The sequence below is a fragment of the Aspergillus versicolor genome (genome assembly GCF_001890125.1).
Source record: "Aspergillus versicolor CBS 583.65 unplaced genomic scaffold ASPVEscaffold_8, whole genome shotgun sequence".
Taxonomy (NCBI): Eukaryota; Fungi; Ascomycota; class Eurotiomycetes; order Eurotiales; family Aspergillaceae; genus Aspergillus; species Aspergillus versicolor.
Window position 1 is genome coordinate 484,978 of NW_024467531.1, and position 20,294 is coordinate 505,271.

At 50.3% G+C, this 20,294-nt stretch overlaps 7 protein-coding genes across 7 annotated transcripts; all 7 read left to right on the top strand.

The window, feature by feature from the left end:
• The first annotated feature begins 124 nt into the window (after nt 1–124).
• ASPVEDRAFT_44288 (uncharacterized protein) lies at nt 125–962 on the top strand. The gene has a single exon (XM_040813023.1). It carries the CDS (start codon nt 132–134, stop codon nt 828–830), a length of 699 nt encoding a protein of 232 aa, XP_040670524.1. The 5' UTR covers nt 125–131; the 3' UTR covers nt 831–962.
• On the top strand, nt 932–1,264 carry ASPVEDRAFT_86146 (uncharacterized protein; the record flags this gene model as incomplete). The annotated part of the gene is made up of 2 exons (XM_040817797.1): nt 932–1,104; nt 1,159–1,264. 2 exons carry the CDS (start codon nt 932–934, stop codon nt 1,262–1,264), a joined length of 279 nt encoding a protein of 92 aa, XP_040670525.1.
• Nucleotides 1,265–3,919: 2,655 nt separating this feature from the next.
• Nucleotides 3,920–4,991, top strand: ASPVEDRAFT_74246 (uncharacterized protein; the record flags this gene model as incomplete). The annotated part of the gene is made up of 3 exons (XM_040816244.1): nt 3,920–4,329; nt 4,391–4,619; nt 4,713–4,991. 3 exons carry the CDS (start codon nt 3,920–3,922, stop codon nt 4,935–4,937), a joined length of 864 nt encoding a protein of 287 aa, XP_040670526.1. The 3' UTR covers nt 4,938–4,991.
• A 349-nt stretch (nt 4,992–5,340) lies between these two features.
• On the top strand, nt 5,341–6,020 carry ASPVEDRAFT_812838 (uncharacterized protein). Its single transcript, XM_040817013.1, has 2 exons — nt 5,341–5,687; nt 5,781–6,020. The coding sequence occupies exons 1-2, from the start codon at nt 5,410–5,412 to the stop codon at nt 5,893–5,895; spliced, it is 393 nt and encodes a 130-aa protein (XP_040670527.1). The 5' UTR covers nt 5,341–5,409; the 3' UTR covers nt 5,896–6,020.
• Nucleotides 6,021–7,712: 1,692 nt separating this feature from the next.
• On the top strand, nt 7,713–8,768 carry ASPVEDRAFT_54874 (Mpv17/PMP22 family protein; the record flags this gene model as incomplete). Its single annotated transcript, XM_040814987.1, has 3 exons — nt 7,713–7,811; nt 8,074–8,406; nt 8,619–8,768. The coding sequence occupies 3 exons, from the start codon at nt 7,713–7,715 to the stop codon at nt 8,766–8,768; spliced, it is 582 nt and encodes a 193-aa protein (XP_040670528.1).
• Nucleotides 8,769–10,558: 1,790 nt separating this feature from the next.
• ASPVEDRAFT_31206 (F-box protein) lies at nt 10,559–14,080 on the top strand (the record flags this gene model as incomplete). The annotated part of the gene is made up of 1 exon (XM_040810439.1): nt 10,559–14,080. One exon carries the CDS (start codon nt 10,559–10,561, stop codon nt 14,078–14,080), a length of 3,522 nt encoding a protein of 1,173 aa, XP_040670529.1.
• Nucleotides 14,081–15,921: 1,841 nt separating this feature from the next.
• Nucleotides 15,922–20,163, top strand: ASPVEDRAFT_86150 (tetratricopeptide repeat protein; the record flags this gene model as incomplete). Its single annotated transcript, XM_040817798.1, has 12 exons — nt 15,922–15,971; nt 16,057–16,205; nt 16,306–16,444; nt 16,513–16,590; nt 16,647–16,774; nt 16,829–16,880; nt 16,944–17,146; nt 17,226–17,294; nt 17,350–17,448; nt 17,512–17,703; nt 17,770–19,281; nt 19,337–20,163. The coding sequence occupies 12 exons, from the start codon at nt 15,922–15,924 to the stop codon at nt 20,161–20,163; spliced, it is 3,498 nt and encodes a 1,165-aa protein (XP_040670530.1).
• Between the last annotated feature and the right edge of the window lie 131 nt (nt 20,164–20,294).

Sequence of the window (20,294 nt, forward strand, 5' to 3'; positions counted from 1 at the left end):
CAAGGTAGATGAACCGGTGGCATCAGGGGGAAGAAAGCTTGATATGACTCAGATATCCAGGAACGAGCATAAATACGCTGTCATACTTTAATTCTTTCTTTCCCCTTCACATCTCACAACTATTCTCCAAGATGCTGGGAACACACATCGAAAAAGTACTCCGATATTTCGGAAGCACTGACAGCCAAATCTATCGTTTAAGACAACGATGGGGCTATTTCCTCATCCGCACCCTCCCAAATGCAGTATATGCACGCACCTGGGAGTTTATCAACTGGCATGATAACCAAAGCCGAACAGCACATGCGATTTTACAGCGCATGCGCCAGCTTAGCCAAGAAGGTGGTGAAGAGGTCTACATGTATAACCTGCACCCGGATATTCCCTCAAAACCAATATCTACGGACGAGAACAGAACAAGGCAAGCCCTTCGCAGGCTTCGTATTATGCTGCTCAATATCCGGGTACAGCTACGGGAAAGCGTGAACAGGGAACCTGATAGTGCTGCGATGTGGATACGTAACAACGTCTGGAGAGCCTATCATTACAAGGACGGTCGGACTAATCTTTGGAAGCATCAACGTCAGGGCTGTGCTGAGAGAGGTGGATGTTGTGGAAGGACATGTGGTTGCTGTGAGAAAGTCCTTGATGAGTATTGGATCCGGAACTACGGCAGAGGGACAGGGCCGAAGGAGACAATGGTCCTGCACAAGGTGTATGCTCACTGCACATCCGAGTGTGCCTGCTGTGTGATCACTCGTGGCGTCTATGTGCCTGATCCACGCCTTCCTAGTCCTGACTTTGTTGCTGGAGGAAGGAGCTCCTCATAGTAGTGTTTGTTTATCTTAAAACCAGAGTTTGTCCACGGTCCGTTGGAAGTTTTTCTTTCTCTCTCCTTAGCTAGTACTATTGTTACCACTATAGTTCAGATATGGCACCTATTGATATCTCAACCCTCCACATCGACGGCTCCTCGGAGCTCTCCTTCTCATTCTCCCTCTCCACCGGCACGGTGACTCTCGGGTTCGGCGCCCTCTTCCTCTGCGCGCCGCTGACGGTAGTGCCTATCCTGTGGGCAGTAAACTATTACTGCGCCACAGGACGGTAAATGAAGATCCTGGCTCTTTTATATTCGGATACTGCTGACACGCCCCATAGCTACCGTCGCGCCCAGGCAGAGGGGGCGCCGCCCGCACCGCCTGGTGATCCTCACCAGGTGGTGGCAAACGACCCGGAAGCCACTGTGGCCGGAGAGGGAGAGTGAGAAGGAGAGTCTCCGGGGGGTCGTCGGTGTGGAGTACGTTCTCTATTATTACCCTTGTCAACCACATTTGGGTGCTAATGCCCTGGGAAAGGGAGAAAAAAAAAAAAAAAAAAAAAAGCCGTCTGCTCCATTCCGGTCTCCTGACCGGTCGACTATATCTATATGCTCGGAACGAACGCATGGATACAGCTTAGCATATCACCAAGATGCCACTTCCTACCGTACCAGCCGCCAAGTACAACGGTTAAACCTGCTATAGGCATACAACAAACGTTCCTGAGCTCGATACTCTTTTCATCAACTAGGGCTATGACCGCAAAACCTCCTCCACCAGGCTATCACTCCAAGACCACAAGTCTACAATTCTACAAGTCTATAAGACCACCACTCTAAGGCTATCACTCCACGGTCACTCCAAGACCGCCACAAAACTACAAACTCTCCGCCACCAGGCCATCACTACAAACCCACCATAGGAGCCATCGCCACCCTCAACCTGGCAATGTCACAGCCCGGGATCTCCCACTCAGGGCAAGCCTTTCCCAAACACGGGTCCCGCTGGGCAAAGAAATAACCCCAAAAAGCCCGTCTGCTCCATCCTGGGGCCTTGCCAAGGCTCCCATTTTGTGTCGAGGTTCTACACCGCTGCACCAAAGTCATGCATGTCTGGGGCCTTTTCAGCTGTTTCTCCCATTTTCTGTTCCCCACGTACAAGCCTGGGATCGGGTACTCTTTTTATCACGGACTGTGATGTCTAATGTAGGTGAGCAGAGCACCGTGTGGAAACAGCATTATACTAACTGTTAATAGCTACTTCCGTCCTACAACTTCGAACCATCCGATCGTCAGCGACTTCTTTTAATGAAATCTTGAGCCTGTGTTATATTTGGAAGGTGAATATACGGGATAATAAATAATAACGTCTCATTGAAAGGATCATGTCCCAAAGGCAGTAATGGATTTGATTTTTCTTGTTGCAACTGTGCAATCCTGTATATAATACTAAGAAGTCTGTCTCACTCACATATATTGCTCCGTAGAGTACCCATCTGGGGATATCGTAGCGGCCATGGCCAAGAGCAAAGGGGAAGATCTGTCTATATTGATGATCCCGGTGAAGGGGCAGCTCCTCACCTCCTCCGTCAATGTCAAAGTGGCAAGGTCAACATTCAACGTTTGCACAGTAAACGAAGTATTCACTATAGAGTCACACAAGGAAAGCTCGCTTGTTGCTAGCGTAGCAAATGGAAAGGTATAAATATGTCTTACGTTGCCGTGTTTAATGCGGAACCATGCACTCTTTTCTATATTGACCTTGTAGAGACCCTCCCACAAGATCTGAGAATGACACTTTACCCCAGCATTATGTTGCTGCCTTGAAGAAATCTTTTCCTTGGTCAGTTTGTGTCTTCCCACCACAGCTTCAACGCCACTGACTCAACTCAACACAATCAGGCACTTCACGTCCGAACCTCGACACCGCGGGCACCAGAAGCAACCAGAAAGATGATGATTCGTTCAAAGGTTCCTTCTGTAAATAATGTAAAAATAACTAAAATAAATAAATTATTATACTGTCTGAAGCAAAGCGGCAGAATTGTTGGAGATAGTTGGCTGACCACCAGCTGCGCATGGATTTTGATTAAGCCGTTAGACATCCTGGACTTATCGCACTAATTCAGGAACCATTTAGCCATTATCTCAACTGCCTGGATATCAGCGACCCCGTGGCAGGTTTCCCGCGGTGAGCTAATTCCTGGATGCCCACTGTGAGGGGGATAAATCTTATGTTGATCCTATCGGTATGACCCCACCAGCCATTGAACCAAACGATAATATCTTCTTAACGTATGACCGTGGACTAAAAAAGCCGAAGATACAAACAAAATCTGGCCAATCGCCGATGAAGTGACAGTCAATGTCACTTTGGTCTTGCTACTGGACGAACTGCAAACCTCATACAGGGCCCGTGGCAGCGATCTTCAATGGGAAGTGAGTTTATATCCTCGGCTATTTCTCTATACTTCATGGTCTGACAGTATTGGGAATCAGGCGCCTCCTTATCGCCCAGGATGGAGCAAGGCTTTACCTTATCTTTGCGGAAGCCGACGTCGGGTACTATGACTGCCTAGAGGTGGAACCGATTCGTACCTTGCCATGCATACCTACGGCCCCTGGCGCCTAGGTAATGGGCCTGATATGGCATCCCTCTGCGAGACCACCATGGCGACAATGCTAGTTTCGAGGAATGCGGCATATACGCTAGACCGCTAAGAACCGTGGCGGGCGTGACGTTGGGCCAATCCCGTCTTCGTGGTTGTGAGAGATTTGAGGCAGTCAGGTTGAAGTCTCTGATGAGATACTATTGTCTATCTATAGCCAAATGCTTATGGAAAACCGTAGCAATCAGTGTTCCCAACAAGATTGCTGAAACTGGGGGATAATTAGTGAGCGGTGGTTGTCGAAGCTTTCTAATGGTTTGCCTCAGGCCGCTTAGCGGTGTTACTATCACTCTGTCAAGGTTTGAGCTCTCTCCTCCTTTCCACTCCCCTCTATCAACATCCTTCAAGTACGAACCCTGCTCATCTCTGTAGGATGTCTCACGCTCTCGATAACCTTGTCAACTCACTACCAGTCCCTTTTGCGAAGTTCAGGATGACTAAAACAGCCAGCAAGGAGCATTGCTTAAACATGCTCGAGACTCAATATAATATTCTGCAAGAATGGCCGACACCTTCCATAAAAAAAGCAGATTTGAGAATAATCAGGTCAGAGGTGTTCGAAGACTCTGATTCAAGAGTGCCAACGCTCTTCCAACCATGGTCTCTGAAACAACTGTTGTCTTTCAAGTTTGATAGCTCAGACCCTAAAGTTGTTAACGATGTTGCGATATCTTATGAGAGTATTGATCACGGCTCTTACACATTGCAGAAAAACAGGTTTCCTCTCTATGCCCGCTTGAAGGTAATTCTTGAATGTTTCATCAGTGAGGTGCAGGCCTGGCCGCGAGAATCGCTCGATGAGACTCATACGCTTTCATTCTATACAGGATGGAAATTTCTCGAGTAAGAAATAGATCCAGGAGGCAATTAGCTTATTCACTGCTAATACCTCCTCTTGGCTTAGACTTTACACTCCAAAAATTAAGCTCGATATGCGTTGCGGTATTGACTGGGAGTGTCATGGCGGCTGGGTCAAACACGGTGGCGAACACCCGCATATCAAAGCAGCTATGCACACTGCCATCGATATACATGACGCGGACGAACTTCTAATAAGTGAGCTTCTTGTTATTCTTGGTATCATGATAGAGCGCATGAAAGATGAATCGCTGAAAAACCATATCGTTATTCCGGTAACATGAGTCTCTCCGCCCCGCTCCCTTCCCTTCCTTCCTTCATCCCTTTTTCTGTCGGAAATTGATAATAACCTTGGCTTTTATCTATAGGTAATGCTCTTTTCGCTTGTTGGTCCGCGGCATGGGAGGATCCTTACAGCATACTTTGACGAGCAGAATCTAGTAGTGAAAAAAACGCCGCTCCAATACTTCCCTGCTTCTCCTGACAGCGTTGCTATGCGTGAGTTTTTGCGTTACCAAGCTGGTGGGATCAATCTGTCTCTGGATACTACTCGGCTTCCGAAGCCAGTTAAAGGTGTCTCAGTGTCTATTTAGAATGGATTATGCCTGCGGATACTAGTTGGGCAGTATTAGTAGTCACTGTTGGCGAAATTCGGCCATGGTCGTGTGTCAAGTTTCTTCCAAAGTAGCCTGTAAATTCCATTACGTAGCCAGGTCCAGCCCAGTGTGCCAAACCATATATGTTAGATACTATGGCCCCTCCTACACCCCGCGGCATGGATCAGGCCATGGCATGGAGCTCACATACAAGTACATAATCGTTGCTGCCGAAATTAACCCAAGCACATTCTAGTAATACCCCGAAGAGAATATGATATCCGTGATTCAGACTACGTATTCAATAGTAGGTGACGCCATACCGAAAAAACTTTGATAGGGCCAAGTCCCAGCAGATTGGTGCCAGAGCGGATATGCGGGTAGATTACGTAGGTACCGTAGTGGGCCCATGTCAAGGTAAACAACCTTGAGGAAACTATCACCTCTGCATATCCTTGCACTCGTCAAAATGGCACCTTTCAGCCCAGTATTGTTCTGCGACCTTGAGCAAAACGCCCGTGAGGTCTTTGTCAGTCCGTTTTTATGGACCTCCCATCACTTCGATATTCTAGGGTGCCGATTTGAAGATGTCGGGATTCCCACTTCCAGCATAGAGCTCACACAAAGCAAATGCAACACAGAAGAAAACATCAAAATCCGCAAAGAACGAGAACTGGACACACAAAAGCTAGCAGAGAAAAGCCAGTGGCGCAGTAAGCCACGACTGTCTTCGCTCTATCCTTTTGGGTGAGGGGAGTGCATTTGCTACAAAACAGTAAGAGATGCTATTCAACATAATAGCTCGTCGCGGCTGACTGACTGACATTTTTCCCTGAATAGCATAGGATCCGGGTTCTTCTTCGCTGGTATTCGAGCCCATAGGCCATATTCCACAGTGTTTTATCGCCATGGCGACCCCAAAAACATATCTGTGAAGGCTCACCTCTTTTGGTGACGCATTTGTTCGAACGGGTATATTTATCTATACGACACCGAAATTACTGCCGAACTTCTCGGCGCTCTCGCCAAGCCAAAGTCTGCTATAAAACCTGTTATTAGGTGAATAAAGATCCCATACAAGCCTTACGATACCGTTTCTGATCGACTCAGCGCGGAGCTCGTGGCTCCTGGTCGTGGACACTCCGATCCAACACCCGTTCTGCCGGATAAACCAGCCCCAAACGACAACTTGAGCAGGAAAGCACTAGTCCACACAAGCTAAATCGAGTATTATAGGGAACCCGGAAACTACCGATCTCAGTCCCAGAAGATTTTGGCCTACACTTTGGTGATTCCACATGGAGATGCTATCCCACAACATACGCTTATACTTGGAGTTAATTTGGAAGCCTGGGCTTTTGGTCATGTCCAAGACAACAACATACTAACTCATGATTTTATGTTTATTCAACAGATTGCCCAGTCATATTTTCCACAAAGGCTGAAGATGGCTATTAACAGTCGTTAGCAAACCTTGCCCGCGCCTCTGCCATATTCCAAATGATTCTACAGTAGATAAACAACGCTCAAGATAACTCTCCACAGTGGTAGATCTCCGGCCTTCCAGTGGTTAGGTTTGTACACGCTGGTTTGACGCTTACAATGTGGCAGAATGCCTGACAACCTGGTAGACAGTAGGTAGTACAGCACGACGATGGCAGAAAAAGAGCTGAAAGAATGCGAAGCTAGCTCTTTATCAGAAATAATCACTGTTTCCCGTCGTGTGCAATTATCGAGAACTTATCTTGAATATCTACATCTATGCTATTCTCTTTACCTCCCACGTTATTTGCATACATGAGAACAAATTCGAATAATTAAACGTTCTCCAACTTCCCTAGGGTGATTTTTCTCTTGCAGGCGTCAAGACATTGTTAAGATCCCAAGCACAAAGCATAAATGTCCATGGCCTTCATGTCGAGTTAGAAAAGAACCTCCCAGTAAAGAAAACCCGATGTCTCTTACCCAGATTTAGCTGTGTTTCTATTTTTGGGTGATGTGCAGAAGCTCTCGTGTTCCCTGATCGGGCTAATCCCTGTCCTCGTTTACGAGCCTTGGTGTGTAGATCTCGTATTCCAACCCAAACAATGAGGTTGTTCATCCTTTCATGTCAACATGGTGTACAATACTGCAGGAGAGGATAACAAAGTTGGTGTAGATCTGGCCGTGCATTGCTGTTGATCTCACCGTTGGCGGACTAAAGCGATTGTCACGATCGGGGGTATTTAATATAGATCCGGGATGTAAATAAAGAATTTGACCATGGTCCGCAAACTGGAAGACACTGCTACCTAGGCAGGATATTAAGACACGAAGAGGTAAATGCTAGATGGAGAGATGGTGTGTTTCCAGAGTCCAGCGTGTCCTGCAGGTGAGTGTTGTCTGGCCGTCAAGGAGAACATCCCTCCATTCCCCTCCATCCACGTTCCTCCTCGCTCATTCCAACTTCCACCTCGTGTCAAATCCTCGTTTTCCCTTTCCGATCAGCTCGTCTTCGTATAAAATCCCCATCTCCCTCTCCAATTCCCTCCGTGAGCTGGATCTTCGAGATCCCTTCCCGATTTGTGTGTGTGTCACCGTAAAACCAAGCCAAGCACCCACAACGGGCGCTCTCTCCAACCTCGCCACAATCGTCCGTCGAATCCTACCCATCAAAAGAACCCTCGGTTCAGACGCTTTATTCGAAAAGCGGATCAGATCGACGTTGAGCTCAAAGTATAATCGTGGTTATCCGTGAAGATTACGAGAAGTTGTGTTACTGTGCTCAACGCTATGGCGCTTCCTCCGATCGCAAAGGCCACTTTGCAGGCTGCTTTGATCAGTGCCGGGTCAAACGTGCTTGCGCAAGGAATTACTTCTTATCGGAATGAGGTGGGTTAGCTTCTGGTCTTTTTACTTTTTCTTTGTCAATTTTCTTTTTTGGCCCTGTCTCTACAAAGTACGCTGTCCTGCACGAGGCATATTTTGGAGGGCCAAAAGAATACCGCTGTATGGAGGCGCAGCATCCGGCGCTGGCTGACTGCACCAACAACGATCAACATGCTGACGCCCCTCGGCTTCCCTTCTATGGACGGAGTGCCAACAGTCCAAACTGGTGCTCCAACATAGTAGAGAAGCCGAGATATACGTCTAGACGCCCTTTGAGCTTGACTCCCAAGCGCTGTTCCAATTCACGACTAGCGCGCTCATCTTGTCGCCATTGACTTTTCTCTGGCTTGAGACTCTCGAGTCTCGATTCCCCGGGTTTGAGCAGAACGAACCTAAACCGGGAACAGAGAAAGGCAAGGCGAATGTGAATGTGAATGAAAAAGAGGAGCAGACGCCAAAGCTCAATGTTAAGAACACTGTGGCAAAAATCGTGGTCGATCAGGTTGTCGGCGGCGCATGGAACACTGTCGCATTCATCGCGACAATAGGCCTCTTACGGGGCTACGACTATGAAGTCATCAAGGATGAAATAACAAATGTAGGCAATCCACTTTCCCAAGTTATCCGTCTCGACGTCTCCTGACGTCTCCTTACTCCTCCACTATTGATTATTGAGCCCATGCTTCCCGCTTGGCCCATCGGCCCTTTCCTTAGCTCGCTGATCGGATGAGTCCAATAACGCTATACGCGGGTTCCCGGCCCCAATGCAATGCACCCATGATATCAGGGCTGACTGTGCTTATCACTCAGAATTTCTGGCCATTTATGCTTGCCGGTCTCAAGCTCTGGCCGTTTGTTTCGGTCCTGAACTTCACCGTGGTCCCCGCTAGCCAACGTCTCCTTGTTGGGAATCTATTCGGTGTCGTCTGGGGTGTCTATCTCAGTCTTATGGCAGCATAAATGTGTTCTGCGAGCCAATGAGCGTCTAGAACGATTACAACACAATAGACAACTGATTTTGATACTCGGGAAATGACGCTTTCCTTCAGTAGTGGCCACGTGCAGTGAGTAGTGACCCGAGGAATGTCGAATAGAAGAATGGGGACTGTCCTCATGCTCGTGAATCGCGTGCACAGCGCTAGCAGATCTTCGGGCCAAGTTTTAAGAGTAGAGTTACGCTTCGCTTAAGGTTGACGTATGGGGGAGATTATATGTCCCGATGCTCGACGAAGAAAGTGCTGAGGGTCTCGAGAGTAAGTCCGAATGATATTCCGGAGGAAACTTTCCTCAGTCAGACCGCGCCGGCGGACCGGGTTCTTGCGCAAATGCGGACTGAGCGGCCCCAGCATGATCATGCAGGGGCCAAGTTTCCTTGCATAGTCTCATTCCTGAAGTGCGAGGAATAGCGCGGCCATACTCCATACTGTGTGTGGCAGTCCCGGTGGAACGCCCGATGGAATGAATCAAGAATCATGGAGCAAATCGCGCGGACGAAATTCGGGGGCCATTTAAACATTCGAGAACAGAGTCAATCCGACAACAATAACAACTTCAACGCTACCACAACATGATATTAAATAAACAAGTAACAAACAGAGGCAACAAGAGTCTGGCCAAACAAGACCAGAGCACTGGCATTGTGAATAACGATGAACCATGGGTGAGCTGACATTGACACAGCCCCAGGCGGGCAGGCCACGGGTTGATCCACCATACCAGAGCCACCGGCACTAACCCCAGTCAGTTATTTTGGGCGCCGATTCTCGCACTAAGGACCCTCAGCCTTAGTGGACTGGATCGAGTTTAGACTCCCTGTGGCCAGCCTACCAGGAGATACGAGCCGGCACTGCGAAGACTGCGCCGGAATGTCGATCTCAGCGAGGTGCCCGCCCTGATAGGAGGGAGCGTGTGCAGGGTTACGCTCTGCCGTATCCAAAAAAAGACTCGAGGTGAAGACCTTAGTAAGGAAGCTTTTCATGGTTCACTAAGTTATATGTGAAAAACGAAGGGTGCATTTTGAGGTAGTGAATGGTGTTGGTTATCTGTCCTCAGATTATATTAATATTACCATCGACCGTCGCCCGCGCTTGTGCCGCAACAAAAAACCGACCCCATTTTGACTGTTACTTTACGATTTTAAGTCCATATTACTCCGGCAGGGATCCGCAAACCGTTTAAGTGGCAGTGGTCGTGAACCTCGACTGATTGGATTGGCCCCAGCCCTGGCTGACTTGGGTGGTTCTAATTACGCTGGGTCCCGATAATCTTGTTCATCCTACTTAGAGTAGAGCAAGCCTGCCTCGGGCTTTCTTCTACTAATACTCCAGGAATCCTGCGAGAGTTGGCTACCCACTGTCAAACGCCCTCATACCCCAATCCCTCTACTCCGAATTTGAGGGTAGCTTGGTATACAACATACACCTTCGCAGCAAAACGCAACTCAGGATCTAGTTCGCTCTCGCGGTCTTTGTGTCACCTTTGTCCCTGTCTTGTTCGATTGATTCGACAAAGGAAACACCGGTTTGCTTTCACTTGCTAGCTACCCTATTATTGGCACCGGCAGCCCTTTGGGCGAAAGTCTCAGACCAATAGTCGGCATTGTCCACCACGAGGTTCACCACAAAGAAGATCACCCGGCACTCGACATTGGAAACCATGGTCCCGGTACCTAGGCACTAAGTAGGGTAAAATTGATGCTTTGAAACGACCCTATATTCAAGGGAAAAAATAACCTGAAAGCCTCGTTCAGCATGCGTGCTACCCCTTCATCCATCCGTGCGTCATCACACGGGTCCGGCCTAGGTGCGATGAAGCAGAAACCAAACACCCCAGACAATGCGGAATGGAATATATCTGTTTCGCCCGACGGCTATGGCGAATTTGATGGCCAAAGACCTCCCTCCCAGACAGGAACACGCTGGACTCGCTTTTTCCCCGAAATTTCATCCCATTTCTCACTTGTATCGCCTGTGAGCTCGCGCCATCAATCTACCAGCTCTTACGAGACAACCATCAGCCAATATAGTCACATTAGTCGTCATAGTCGCCAGGGTTCTCACGACTTGGGAGGTATCTCTGAGCTAAAGACAGGATCATCTTCGCAAAGCTCCACCGACCTGGTCGATGACGCATCTTCGTGTTACAGTCGCAGATCATCTGTTACCAGTCTCGGTTCCGAGTTCTCGCCGTCTGCATACAAGTCTGCAGACTCCTACTCCATAATTTCCCCCGCAATGGCCGGCGTGTTCGACGACTCAGCATCCCTGTATCGCTCCGGGTCGACCCGGTCCAGGGCGTCCAGAAGGTCTAGAAAATCCATAAAACGCACTCCATCCACAAGGAACAAGCCTCTCCCATGCCCGCCCCCGATCCAAATGAAGCCCTTATCGATCCGGCACAAGCAAAAAACCCCACGCCAACACCAACCAACAATCCGCGAGGATACCCTGCGCGAGGACTCCGAATCATCATTGACAGTAAGCCCGAGGCCGCAGTCGCAGTTACACAAACAGCGCCGTCATCACCCAACCCTCTCGCAGGCCGCAGAGGAACTCGAAAGCGCACTCGCCGGTCTTACGGAACCGAGCGACGAAGGTGAGGTCGGAATATATTCGCCATATTCTTCGCCGTTGTCGGCGACAGCGACAGCATCGATGCCTCGTCTCGATGCCCCGCTACAGGTAAGCAGAGGTAATATGGACATGATTGCCACCCGCCCAGCACCGTCTCCGCCGACGAACCACCGCAAGAGCGACAGCAGTAGCGGTAGTTGCAGCAGTTGCAGCAAGAAATCGCCAAAACAGGGTTTGGTCTCAGCGCAGACAGACGAAACCATGAAACACGCTAAGAAGCCCCACAAGGACAAAGGCCGGGGTCCATTTTCTTTCACGGTGTCACTACCCAGCTTCGGCGCACTGAAGGCCAAGACCACAAAGAACCGAGGTGATGGTCACTTCCGGTCCCATCAGAGGTCAGTGAGCAGTTCCGAGCTTTTGCAGCGAGCGGGCCGACAGGAAGTACGCCCAACATCGGCAGGGCAAGCAGCAAAGGGAAATGAAGCGGTTGGGTCTGCCCAGCTGCTCAGTGTTCCCGTGCGTGCCCAGCGATCTGAGTCCGTCAGCAGCGAGCGAGAGCTGCGGTTGAAGTTGCCCCGCCTACAAACAAAGGAAATGCAGCCATCGGGCATGCTGTGCGCAGCACAGCCCTCAACCAAACCTGCCATTAATATCCCAGTTGCAGATGAAGCTCTCCAGGAAAAGGAAATAGTCCCACAGCCCCAACCGAGAAGGAGAAGCGAAACACTCTCGCTCAGCTCCGAAGGCACGATGCCCAACAACCAACCCACTGGGACGAGGACATCCGCGCCGATCGGACAGTACGAGATGCCTACTTTGACAACTACTCTTAATACGAACTCGGACCCGGTAGCCATATACGAGCTCGACGCCGGTCTTCCCGAACAACAAATCAAGTCGCCTGTTCCGCCTTCACCGTTCGTGCCCTCGGGCGAGATGCCCGGGACCTTGCCCGATGAGATCGTCGAGTTGATCCTGCGACGATGTAACGAGCTGCAGGACCTCTTCAACTTCGCCGTCATGAACCGGCAATTCTACCGCGTCTTCAAGAAGCGTGAGCTCGAGCTCATCCAGAATACTGTCTACGCAATGTCGCCGCCAGCCTGGGAGCTGCGCGAAATGAGCCCGCCCTGGGACTCCGAGTGGCAGGTCCTCTTCGATCTTGATGCCCCTGTTCCCGAGTACACACCGTCACTATACCTCGACCGCTACACCCGTGACCTGTACACACTTGTCAAGCTCAAGTCGCTCATCCTTGCGCGCTGCAGCACATTCCTCCGTCCAGAGACGATCAGCGGTCTAGCGGGCCAGGACGATACCCGGGCAGATGAGATTGACGATGCATTCTGGCGGGTCTGGACATTTTGCCGGATATTTGGGTGTGGTAAGGGCCGCGAGGGCGATATTGTCGGACAGCTGGATTGGTTGAGCGGCGGTATTACGGCGAAGAACAAACAATGCTCTATGGCGACGTCGATCAGCGAGCCGTTTGGTATTAACGATGTGCTGTTTGAGCCGCCTGAGGGATTTGGATTGGGTAACAAGGGTGGACTGTCGCAGGGCCAGCTTTATGATATGACCGAGATCTGGACCTGTCTGGGAGTCCTGCTTCAGCCGATTCATAGCAAATGCGAAGAGGCAAGGAAGGCAGGTGTATTCGATGGACATGATGTGGCGAGCAAGGATTCCGTCAAGGAGGAGGCAACGCTAGGTTTGTTTTCTGTGCCCATTGCGATGGACTTGGTACTAACATTGTATACAGAGGAGTGGACATCGTACGTCCTCACCCTAGGCCCCTCCGCTGTCCTCGCCCTGGCCTCCATCGCAACTGTCGACAACGCCGATGAGATCTTCCAACGAGCTCAGTCTCTTGGGCTAACAAAATGGGAGGAAGCTGATGCAAGCCGTTCCAGCTTCTTCCGAGAAGCTGTCTCGAAAGCATACAGACCTCAGTCATCGGCCCGCAAGTTGCATCCTCTCCAACAAACCGGATCAAATTCGTCCAGGTCATCAGCTGGAAGCAACCGCTCCCCGTCAGAGAATCTCTTTACTGGTGACCCTCAGCGACGAAGGCAAGCCGCCTACGCTATCCAACTCCGCAACCGTCGTAACCAGAATGGGGACCGTCCCAACCCCAGCGCGGAAGAACGCCCGATCTCCAGCTATGTCGAGATCATGAACCGCCTCGCGGGTGCACCCCCACACCCTCTCTACCAACAAGTCCCACCACTTCCAACCTCCACTCAAACCCCAGAACACACCCCATCACCTCAGCCCCGAGCCGCATCACCATCTCAACCCCGAGTTCAAACATCAGGAACACCCAACACCCAAGTTCCCCAGGCTCGCCCACCACGTGCAGCCGTCTCGCTCCTCCAACCTCAAGTCCTCGACCCCACCGACCAAGCCATGGACATCATTGTCAACGAGCTAGGCTTTAGCGCAGAAGACACAAAATGGGCGCTCAAAATCACAGACACGGGCGAAGGCATCAACGTGAATGCCGCAGTCTCACTGCTTCTGCAAGAGTATAACCGGCAAAGTCTGCTAGCCAGTGCGGGTTCGTCCGCTAACTCCAGCTATGGGAATGCGTATTCGCCCCTTTCGTCTGTTTATCAGGGCCAGCACTGTAATAGTATCTTGTCTTCTGTTATGCAGAGGCCAGATGCGACTGCTTCGGGGTGGAGGTGGGCTTGATTCTTACCTGCTCCACTCACTTCACTATGTTTCTATTATCCAACTAGACTGGACTACTTAGGCGTCCAGGATCCTTTTTTATGTTTATGTCTGTTTCTGATGCAAAAGCAGCTACGAGATTATGTTTTTGAAGTTTCATCTCTTGTCTTGTCGTTTCTCTGCTCTTGCTGCCATTCAGCCAGCCAGTCTCGAACGATCCAGCGGTCATTTCATTGTACAATTCGATACCCTAGAGTACATACGTTATTAGCTAGCATTCTCTTTGTGAAATATACAGAGTATATACATACAAAATTCAGTTCATATAAATATTTTTCCTCCATCACTAGTAGCTCTATGTGGGGAACAATTATTCCCTTGCGAGGAGGGCAGGTAGAAAAGAGAGGTCGGTAAATCAGTCATGTCATCCCAATTCCGATTTTGCGCGAACATCTCCGAGACAAGATCGGGGATAGAAGGAAGATAAGAAATACTAGAATAATAATATATGTTTTCCTTACAGGTCTGACGGAATAAAATCATTCTGAATTCTCCGGTTCTGGCATCGATGGGCGATACGCATGACTCGGGTGATAGAGACACGAAGGGCTCATCCTCAACACCAACGTACCCTACCTTGCATGTGTGTCGTCAACGGCGGCGAGGGTGTTAAATACAGCGGGAAGAGAGTTGACGATGCGTTCCAATATTTAATGATTAGGTTTATCCCATTTTCTTCATCGTCATATCTCCAGCCGTTCGCATGGCAGTACATGGCTTGGCAGAGCCGGCATGCCTGACAGGGCAGAGCAGCCACATTGCCCCGAAACAAGCTAGAAGTCTGCAAGGATAATCAGCATAATTCAATTCATAGATGCAATAACGTCGTTAAGTAACTTCGCTACTGTAGGACAGTTGAGCTAAATCGCGTTCCAGAGCTTCCATTCCTGCCAGAAACGCGTGGAGATGAGGAATTCGGCCTGTGCTTGTGATCTGTCACATTCGCTCCCTGCACCATATTGGGTTTCAGAGAAACTTCCAATCTCAGTGTCTCTCGGGCTGGACGGGAATGCGTTGTGGATTGGTGCCGATTGCTGGTGTGGGCGCGTTTACAGGCGATTATTTCCACTGAAATGTGACGTGTGGGACTGGAGTTGCGAATTTCGCGATCATGTCTTTTGGTGTTTATGCAAGGGGGCCTTGAACTGGAACATAGTCGAGGTTGGAAAATTGATCGACTTGCAGGGTTGAATGCTGTCGGTAGTTGGGCTCGAGATGGAGGAGTTGATGCTGAAGTGAGAACTGACTGCGTGTCGAGGTGACAACAGCAGCAGCAGCAGCACTCATCCCTTCGATCATCCATCCCATTGTCCATCCCATGAGCACCTCATCCATCAATCATCTATCACCGACCAAAAATCAAACGCCCTTCTCTCTCCCCTTCGCAGGGATGCAGGGATAGCGAGGGCCCCAATTGGCTGCCCGCAAATCGTCTCCTTGAAACAACCAAGTATGCCCGTTTGATAGCAGAAACCTACCTAACATGGCCCGATCTCTGTCGCTCCCATCTCTCGCCCTTCGCCAGTCTAGGCTCAATCAGTCTGAGCCGATTGCCGACCCGCAACTGATGGGGAGACACACTACATATGCAAGCTGGAGCCACTTCACTGTCCGCCCGTTATTGAAAATGACGCCTCACCCGCGTTTGGACCGAGCCCTGTCTTATCTGTATGCCTGAATCGAGTTGGGATTGACTGTTTTTTGAGAGGCTTTCTTCTCTGTGGACATCTTATTTCCTTCTCGCCTTTAACACTTCACGCTCTGTGTGTTTATCCCGACCAACTGCGTTGGTCTGCTGCGTGATGGATACAGACACAGAGTATAGTCACTTCCCGACAGTGTCGGGGGATAAGTGAGTGTTTTGATTTTTTTGCTGCAGCTTCATGCACCTGGGATGGTTACACTGGAACCTCAGGCTAATATACTGCTCTAACTAGGGACAGCAAATACCTCCTTCAGAACGACACGAAACAAGAGCTCGAGAAGGAAATTATCCTCAACACACCGAGTCGCCTCGAGGGGAAGACGCGCATACTACGTGCTTCGGACGTTCTTTTATCATTAGCTGGCAGGCCCACCACGATTGGTATACACCCACTACCACATGGGGCGGACGAAGCATGAATGTGTTTTGCCGGATTGGAGGAATAAACAAGCTGACATTGCTTCCTTGTACTTGGATATAGATCCTCGAGAACCATCGCCGGCAGTTGAGAACTTTGCTGAGGCTCTACGGCTGTTCCCTCCCTTTCGCGATGACGACGCGGCTACGCTAGGCGTACCGGAGGTGAAATGCCCTGATTGCGATGCCGTTTTTTCGTCTGCGTATGTGAACTGCCGTCGACCTTCATTTGGTCATTTGATATGCTCGGTGTAATTCTAACCAGGTATAGGACCGAGTTGAACCAGCACTACCTATCAAGATACTGCTCTGGCTCTGCTATCGCTGTATACGTGATGACGCGCGATCGGTATTTCGAACCCTCTATCCACGTCGGTCATTGTCAAAACTGACAGTGCAACGCAGTTTAATCACGAAGGGCTACCGCATGGAGAAACGACTTATACCGCTCGATTGTCGCCCGATCCGGTTCTTTTGCAATAGGTGCGAAAGGTCTTTTGCTGTGGATGATGAGCCGGCCGAGAGACAGCGAAGTACGGATTCTGTCTCTTCTGTTTTCTACTTTCATCATCCTAATCAAACTTTAGACACGGAATGTCTCGTGGACTGTACCCGTTGCGGATCAAAGTGTAACGTTCTGTCCGTTTATCTGAGTTGTGACCCACGTCAGTTTCCAAAATAGCCCTAACACTGCGTATGCAGATACGAGCCCGTCCTCAACGACCCGCGCGACGACACAAGCTACCGAGATCTTCAGAAAGAAATCGGAAATTCAACTCACAGCAGAAGCCCCAGCCTCGCTCAGAAGGGTTCCCTGCCGTCAAAGTATTCGATGACGGACTTTAATGGGGAACAGACTCTAGCGAAAAAGGCTAGGAGGTTACGTGATTCTTGGTCTTTTAGAAGTATATCCCCTGGCTCTAAACCCTACCCACGGGTTTTGACTTGCTGAAATAAATGGACCTTGCAACTGACAATATCCAGAGCTATCGCAGAGTGATGAGGAAGAGGTACTCGCCATTAGTTTTGCTGGACTATATGATCTGGAGAGGGGTGAGTCGGCCGACTTGGTCACTCAAAGTTTGCAAATCATAGCTAATATGCGCAGTGCATGCACCAAATGGCATATACCAGCCGGTCCCTGCAGGGACAGGGACAGACTCCGGACCAGGGACGATGCCATCGGACGCGAGCTTCTGCTCGACTGGTATGTCCACCTTTACCTGGCCTACCGATTTCGTGTATTCTTGTTCTGATTAAAAAACTTCAGGCCTCGGAGACAGCACCGTAATAGAACCCGGCAATACGGGCCTCTGTCAGGACGAAGAGAAACACCAAGCCAGCGACTTGGACAGCCCCGGTGGCGCACTCAGCGACAGCAGGAATGTCGTTCATGAGACTCCCAGGACCTCCAAGAGACAGTCCTTTTTCCAAAAGATATTTGGTCGCAAGATTCCGATGGGTACGTTACATTCGAGGTTTTTGCCTAGGCCAGTTGCAAATATACTGACCATGTATCCGGGTGTAGGCGGCATCTCCCGCTCGCGGTCCATAAACAAGGGCAAAAAACTCATGAAGCGAGCAAACACTATCCGCTTCTCTTTCGTCACCAAGAACCCCGGACGCGACAGCCGAACAGCGGCCAGAGACAGTGAGGGTACATCTGAGGAAGTCCTCGCGCAGGCGCCTGACGACAGCCATGACAACAGCAGCACGACGGTGCAAGACGCCGAGTACGTTGGGCTGCTGCGCGGGGCGCAGAACGTGTTCGTGCATATGCAGTACATCTCTGGCGGGGCGATTGTGCACGATGTGTCTGGTCGCCAGCGCATACTCCAGGTTGACGAGGTGGCGCGGGTATTCGTGCAGATGAAGGACGAGCTTTCGTCGACGGCTGCGTGGTCGCGGGCCTTGACTACGCGGTTGAGAGGGGAAGCGTTGATGAAGCAGGGGAATGCGCAGCAGGCAGTCGTGGAGTTACATGACGCGATGAAGGTCCTTGACGATACGCCCGGTCTTGATATTGAGAAGCAGACGCGCGCAGCGATACTGCATTCTATGGGCCTGGCATACCGGTGTTTGGACATCCCTGCCGAGGCGGAGGCTTGCTATCTTGAGGCTTTGGGTCTGTATAAACGGGTTCTGGGGCGTGACCATCCGAAGAACTTTGCTATTCTTCATGACCTAGGAGGCCTCTGTGAAAAGGATGGATATGCCACTGAGGCAGCAGCGCTGTATGAGCGATCATTCGCCGGTCGACTAAAAACTCTCGGGAACAACGCGCCAGAAACACTGAGCAGTATGCAGGATCTTGCATCCCTTAAGGTTCTCCTCGGTGATCTCGAATCCGCGCTCTTGCTTCTCGAAAAGGCCGTTCCGGCGCTGGACACCGTGTTCGGGATCCAGCACGCAACGACGCTGAACGCAATGAACAAACTTTCGCTGCTCTACACGAAGCTCGGACTCGAAAAAGAGGCCCGCACGATATGCGGCCGTACTATCCCACACTGCAGGACAGTCTTCGGTCTCAGCAACCCTGTCACCAGGGATACGGTCGTGCGCTATCTCCAAAGTACCGAGAACTTCGACTTCTCACCCGACATCAACGATATTCTCCACAGCTACAAGCTCTCCCGTGATGGAGACTGCCTGCGCGTAATCCACCGCTTGGGTCGGTCATACATGGATGCAGGCCTCAACCGGGACGCCGCGGCACTGTTCGAATCCCTAGTTGAGGACTTCCTTGCTGTTAAGGGTCCCGAGGCGCCCGAAACATTCGATGCGCTTAGCGCACTCTGTGTTTCCAGAGAGCATCTCGACGCAGTTGATAAGGCTATGCTTGCATACAGACAGCTTGTGCATATGGCCAAACGAACTCCAGAGCACCACCATTCGAGGAAACGCATCGGGTACGCGGAGAAGAGGATCTCCGAGCTTAGTCGCCGGAGGGAGTCCCTGGAATCAGAGAAGAAAGATTGGGGTCTTAGCGAGCCGAAGCCGTGTGAAAACTGTGGGAGTCTTACTATCGTTCTGTGCAAGAGTATGTCTTCGTCTCATCTTTTTGCCCTACGTACATTAATACTAACCTCTAATAGTATGCAAAATCGCCCGCCTCTGCAGTGACACCTGCCGCAAGCAAAGCAATGCCTGGCACGACGCACAGTGCATCCCATCCGTCTCCCTACGCGAATCCAAATCTCTCGCCGTGAAGCCCAAATGTCCCATATCAGCGCGCGACCAAGCGCTCTCCAAAATCGGCCACGCAGATATCAACATCAAAAACGTCAACGTCATTGCAAGTTACACGTTCTATCTAGATCCGCGCAACTTCACGACCTTCCGGATGAAGCTTAACCCCAAAGTCAACACGGTCGTCTTGTTCTCGCTTGATTCGGATATCCAGTACGCGGTTCTTAATAACAATCCTCCGCAATCACAGTCGTCTTCGCCTGTGACGGAACAGGCTAAGGGGAGTCGACTGTCCCTCACATCCTCCAAAAAGAATAACACACAAGCAGCAACAGCCCCTCCTCCAGTCCCGCCATCACAAAGGGACTCAGAGAGCGCAGAAGCTCAAGAACTCACCTGGCTAACCCCGCAATCGCAAGACTCAATCTCCTACACTCCTATCACAGGCACAACCCCTACACCAGCCTCGCCGCTCAATCCAAACCTACCCCCATCCATCAAAACCAACCAAAATCAAAGCAAATACGTCCTTGTCCGCCCTGGGAAAGAGATGCACAACAGTCTAGTTGATAAACGGATCAGTGTTCGAGCTGGCAGTGAGGGTGCGGAGCGCGATCTGTTTGCCGCGACCACTCAGCCGAATAAGGAGCTTATTGAGTATGCGCAGGGTCTGCTGCTAACGGGGTATCTCGGGGAAGGGTTTATGTATGTTGTTGAGTGGGTTTGGAGGTAAAACAGGGTTGAATAGTCCTGGGACTGGGTAAGGTGGCCTGTTGATATGGTTGATTGATGATTGATTTAGGCAAAATTGTGTTTACGTTCGGGAGGCATGTAACTCGTTAGATACTAGTAGTTGGCTGATTC

What these genes read in the sequence shown, in the direction of transcription:
- ASPVEDRAFT_44288 (XM_040813023.1), top strand. Translation starts at nt 132, where the DNA reads ATGCTGGGAACACACATCGAAAAAGTACTCCGATATTTCGGAAGCACT.
- ASPVEDRAFT_812838 (XM_040817013.1), top strand. Translation starts at nt 5,410, where the DNA reads ATGGCACCTTTCAGCCCAGTATTGTTCTGCGACCTTGAGCAAAACGCC. An exon ending in TCTTCGCTCTATCCTTTTGG is followed by an intron (nt 5,688 to 5,780) that starts GTGAGGGGAGTG and finishes TTCCCTGAATAG; the next exon opens with CATAGGATCCGGGTTCTTCT.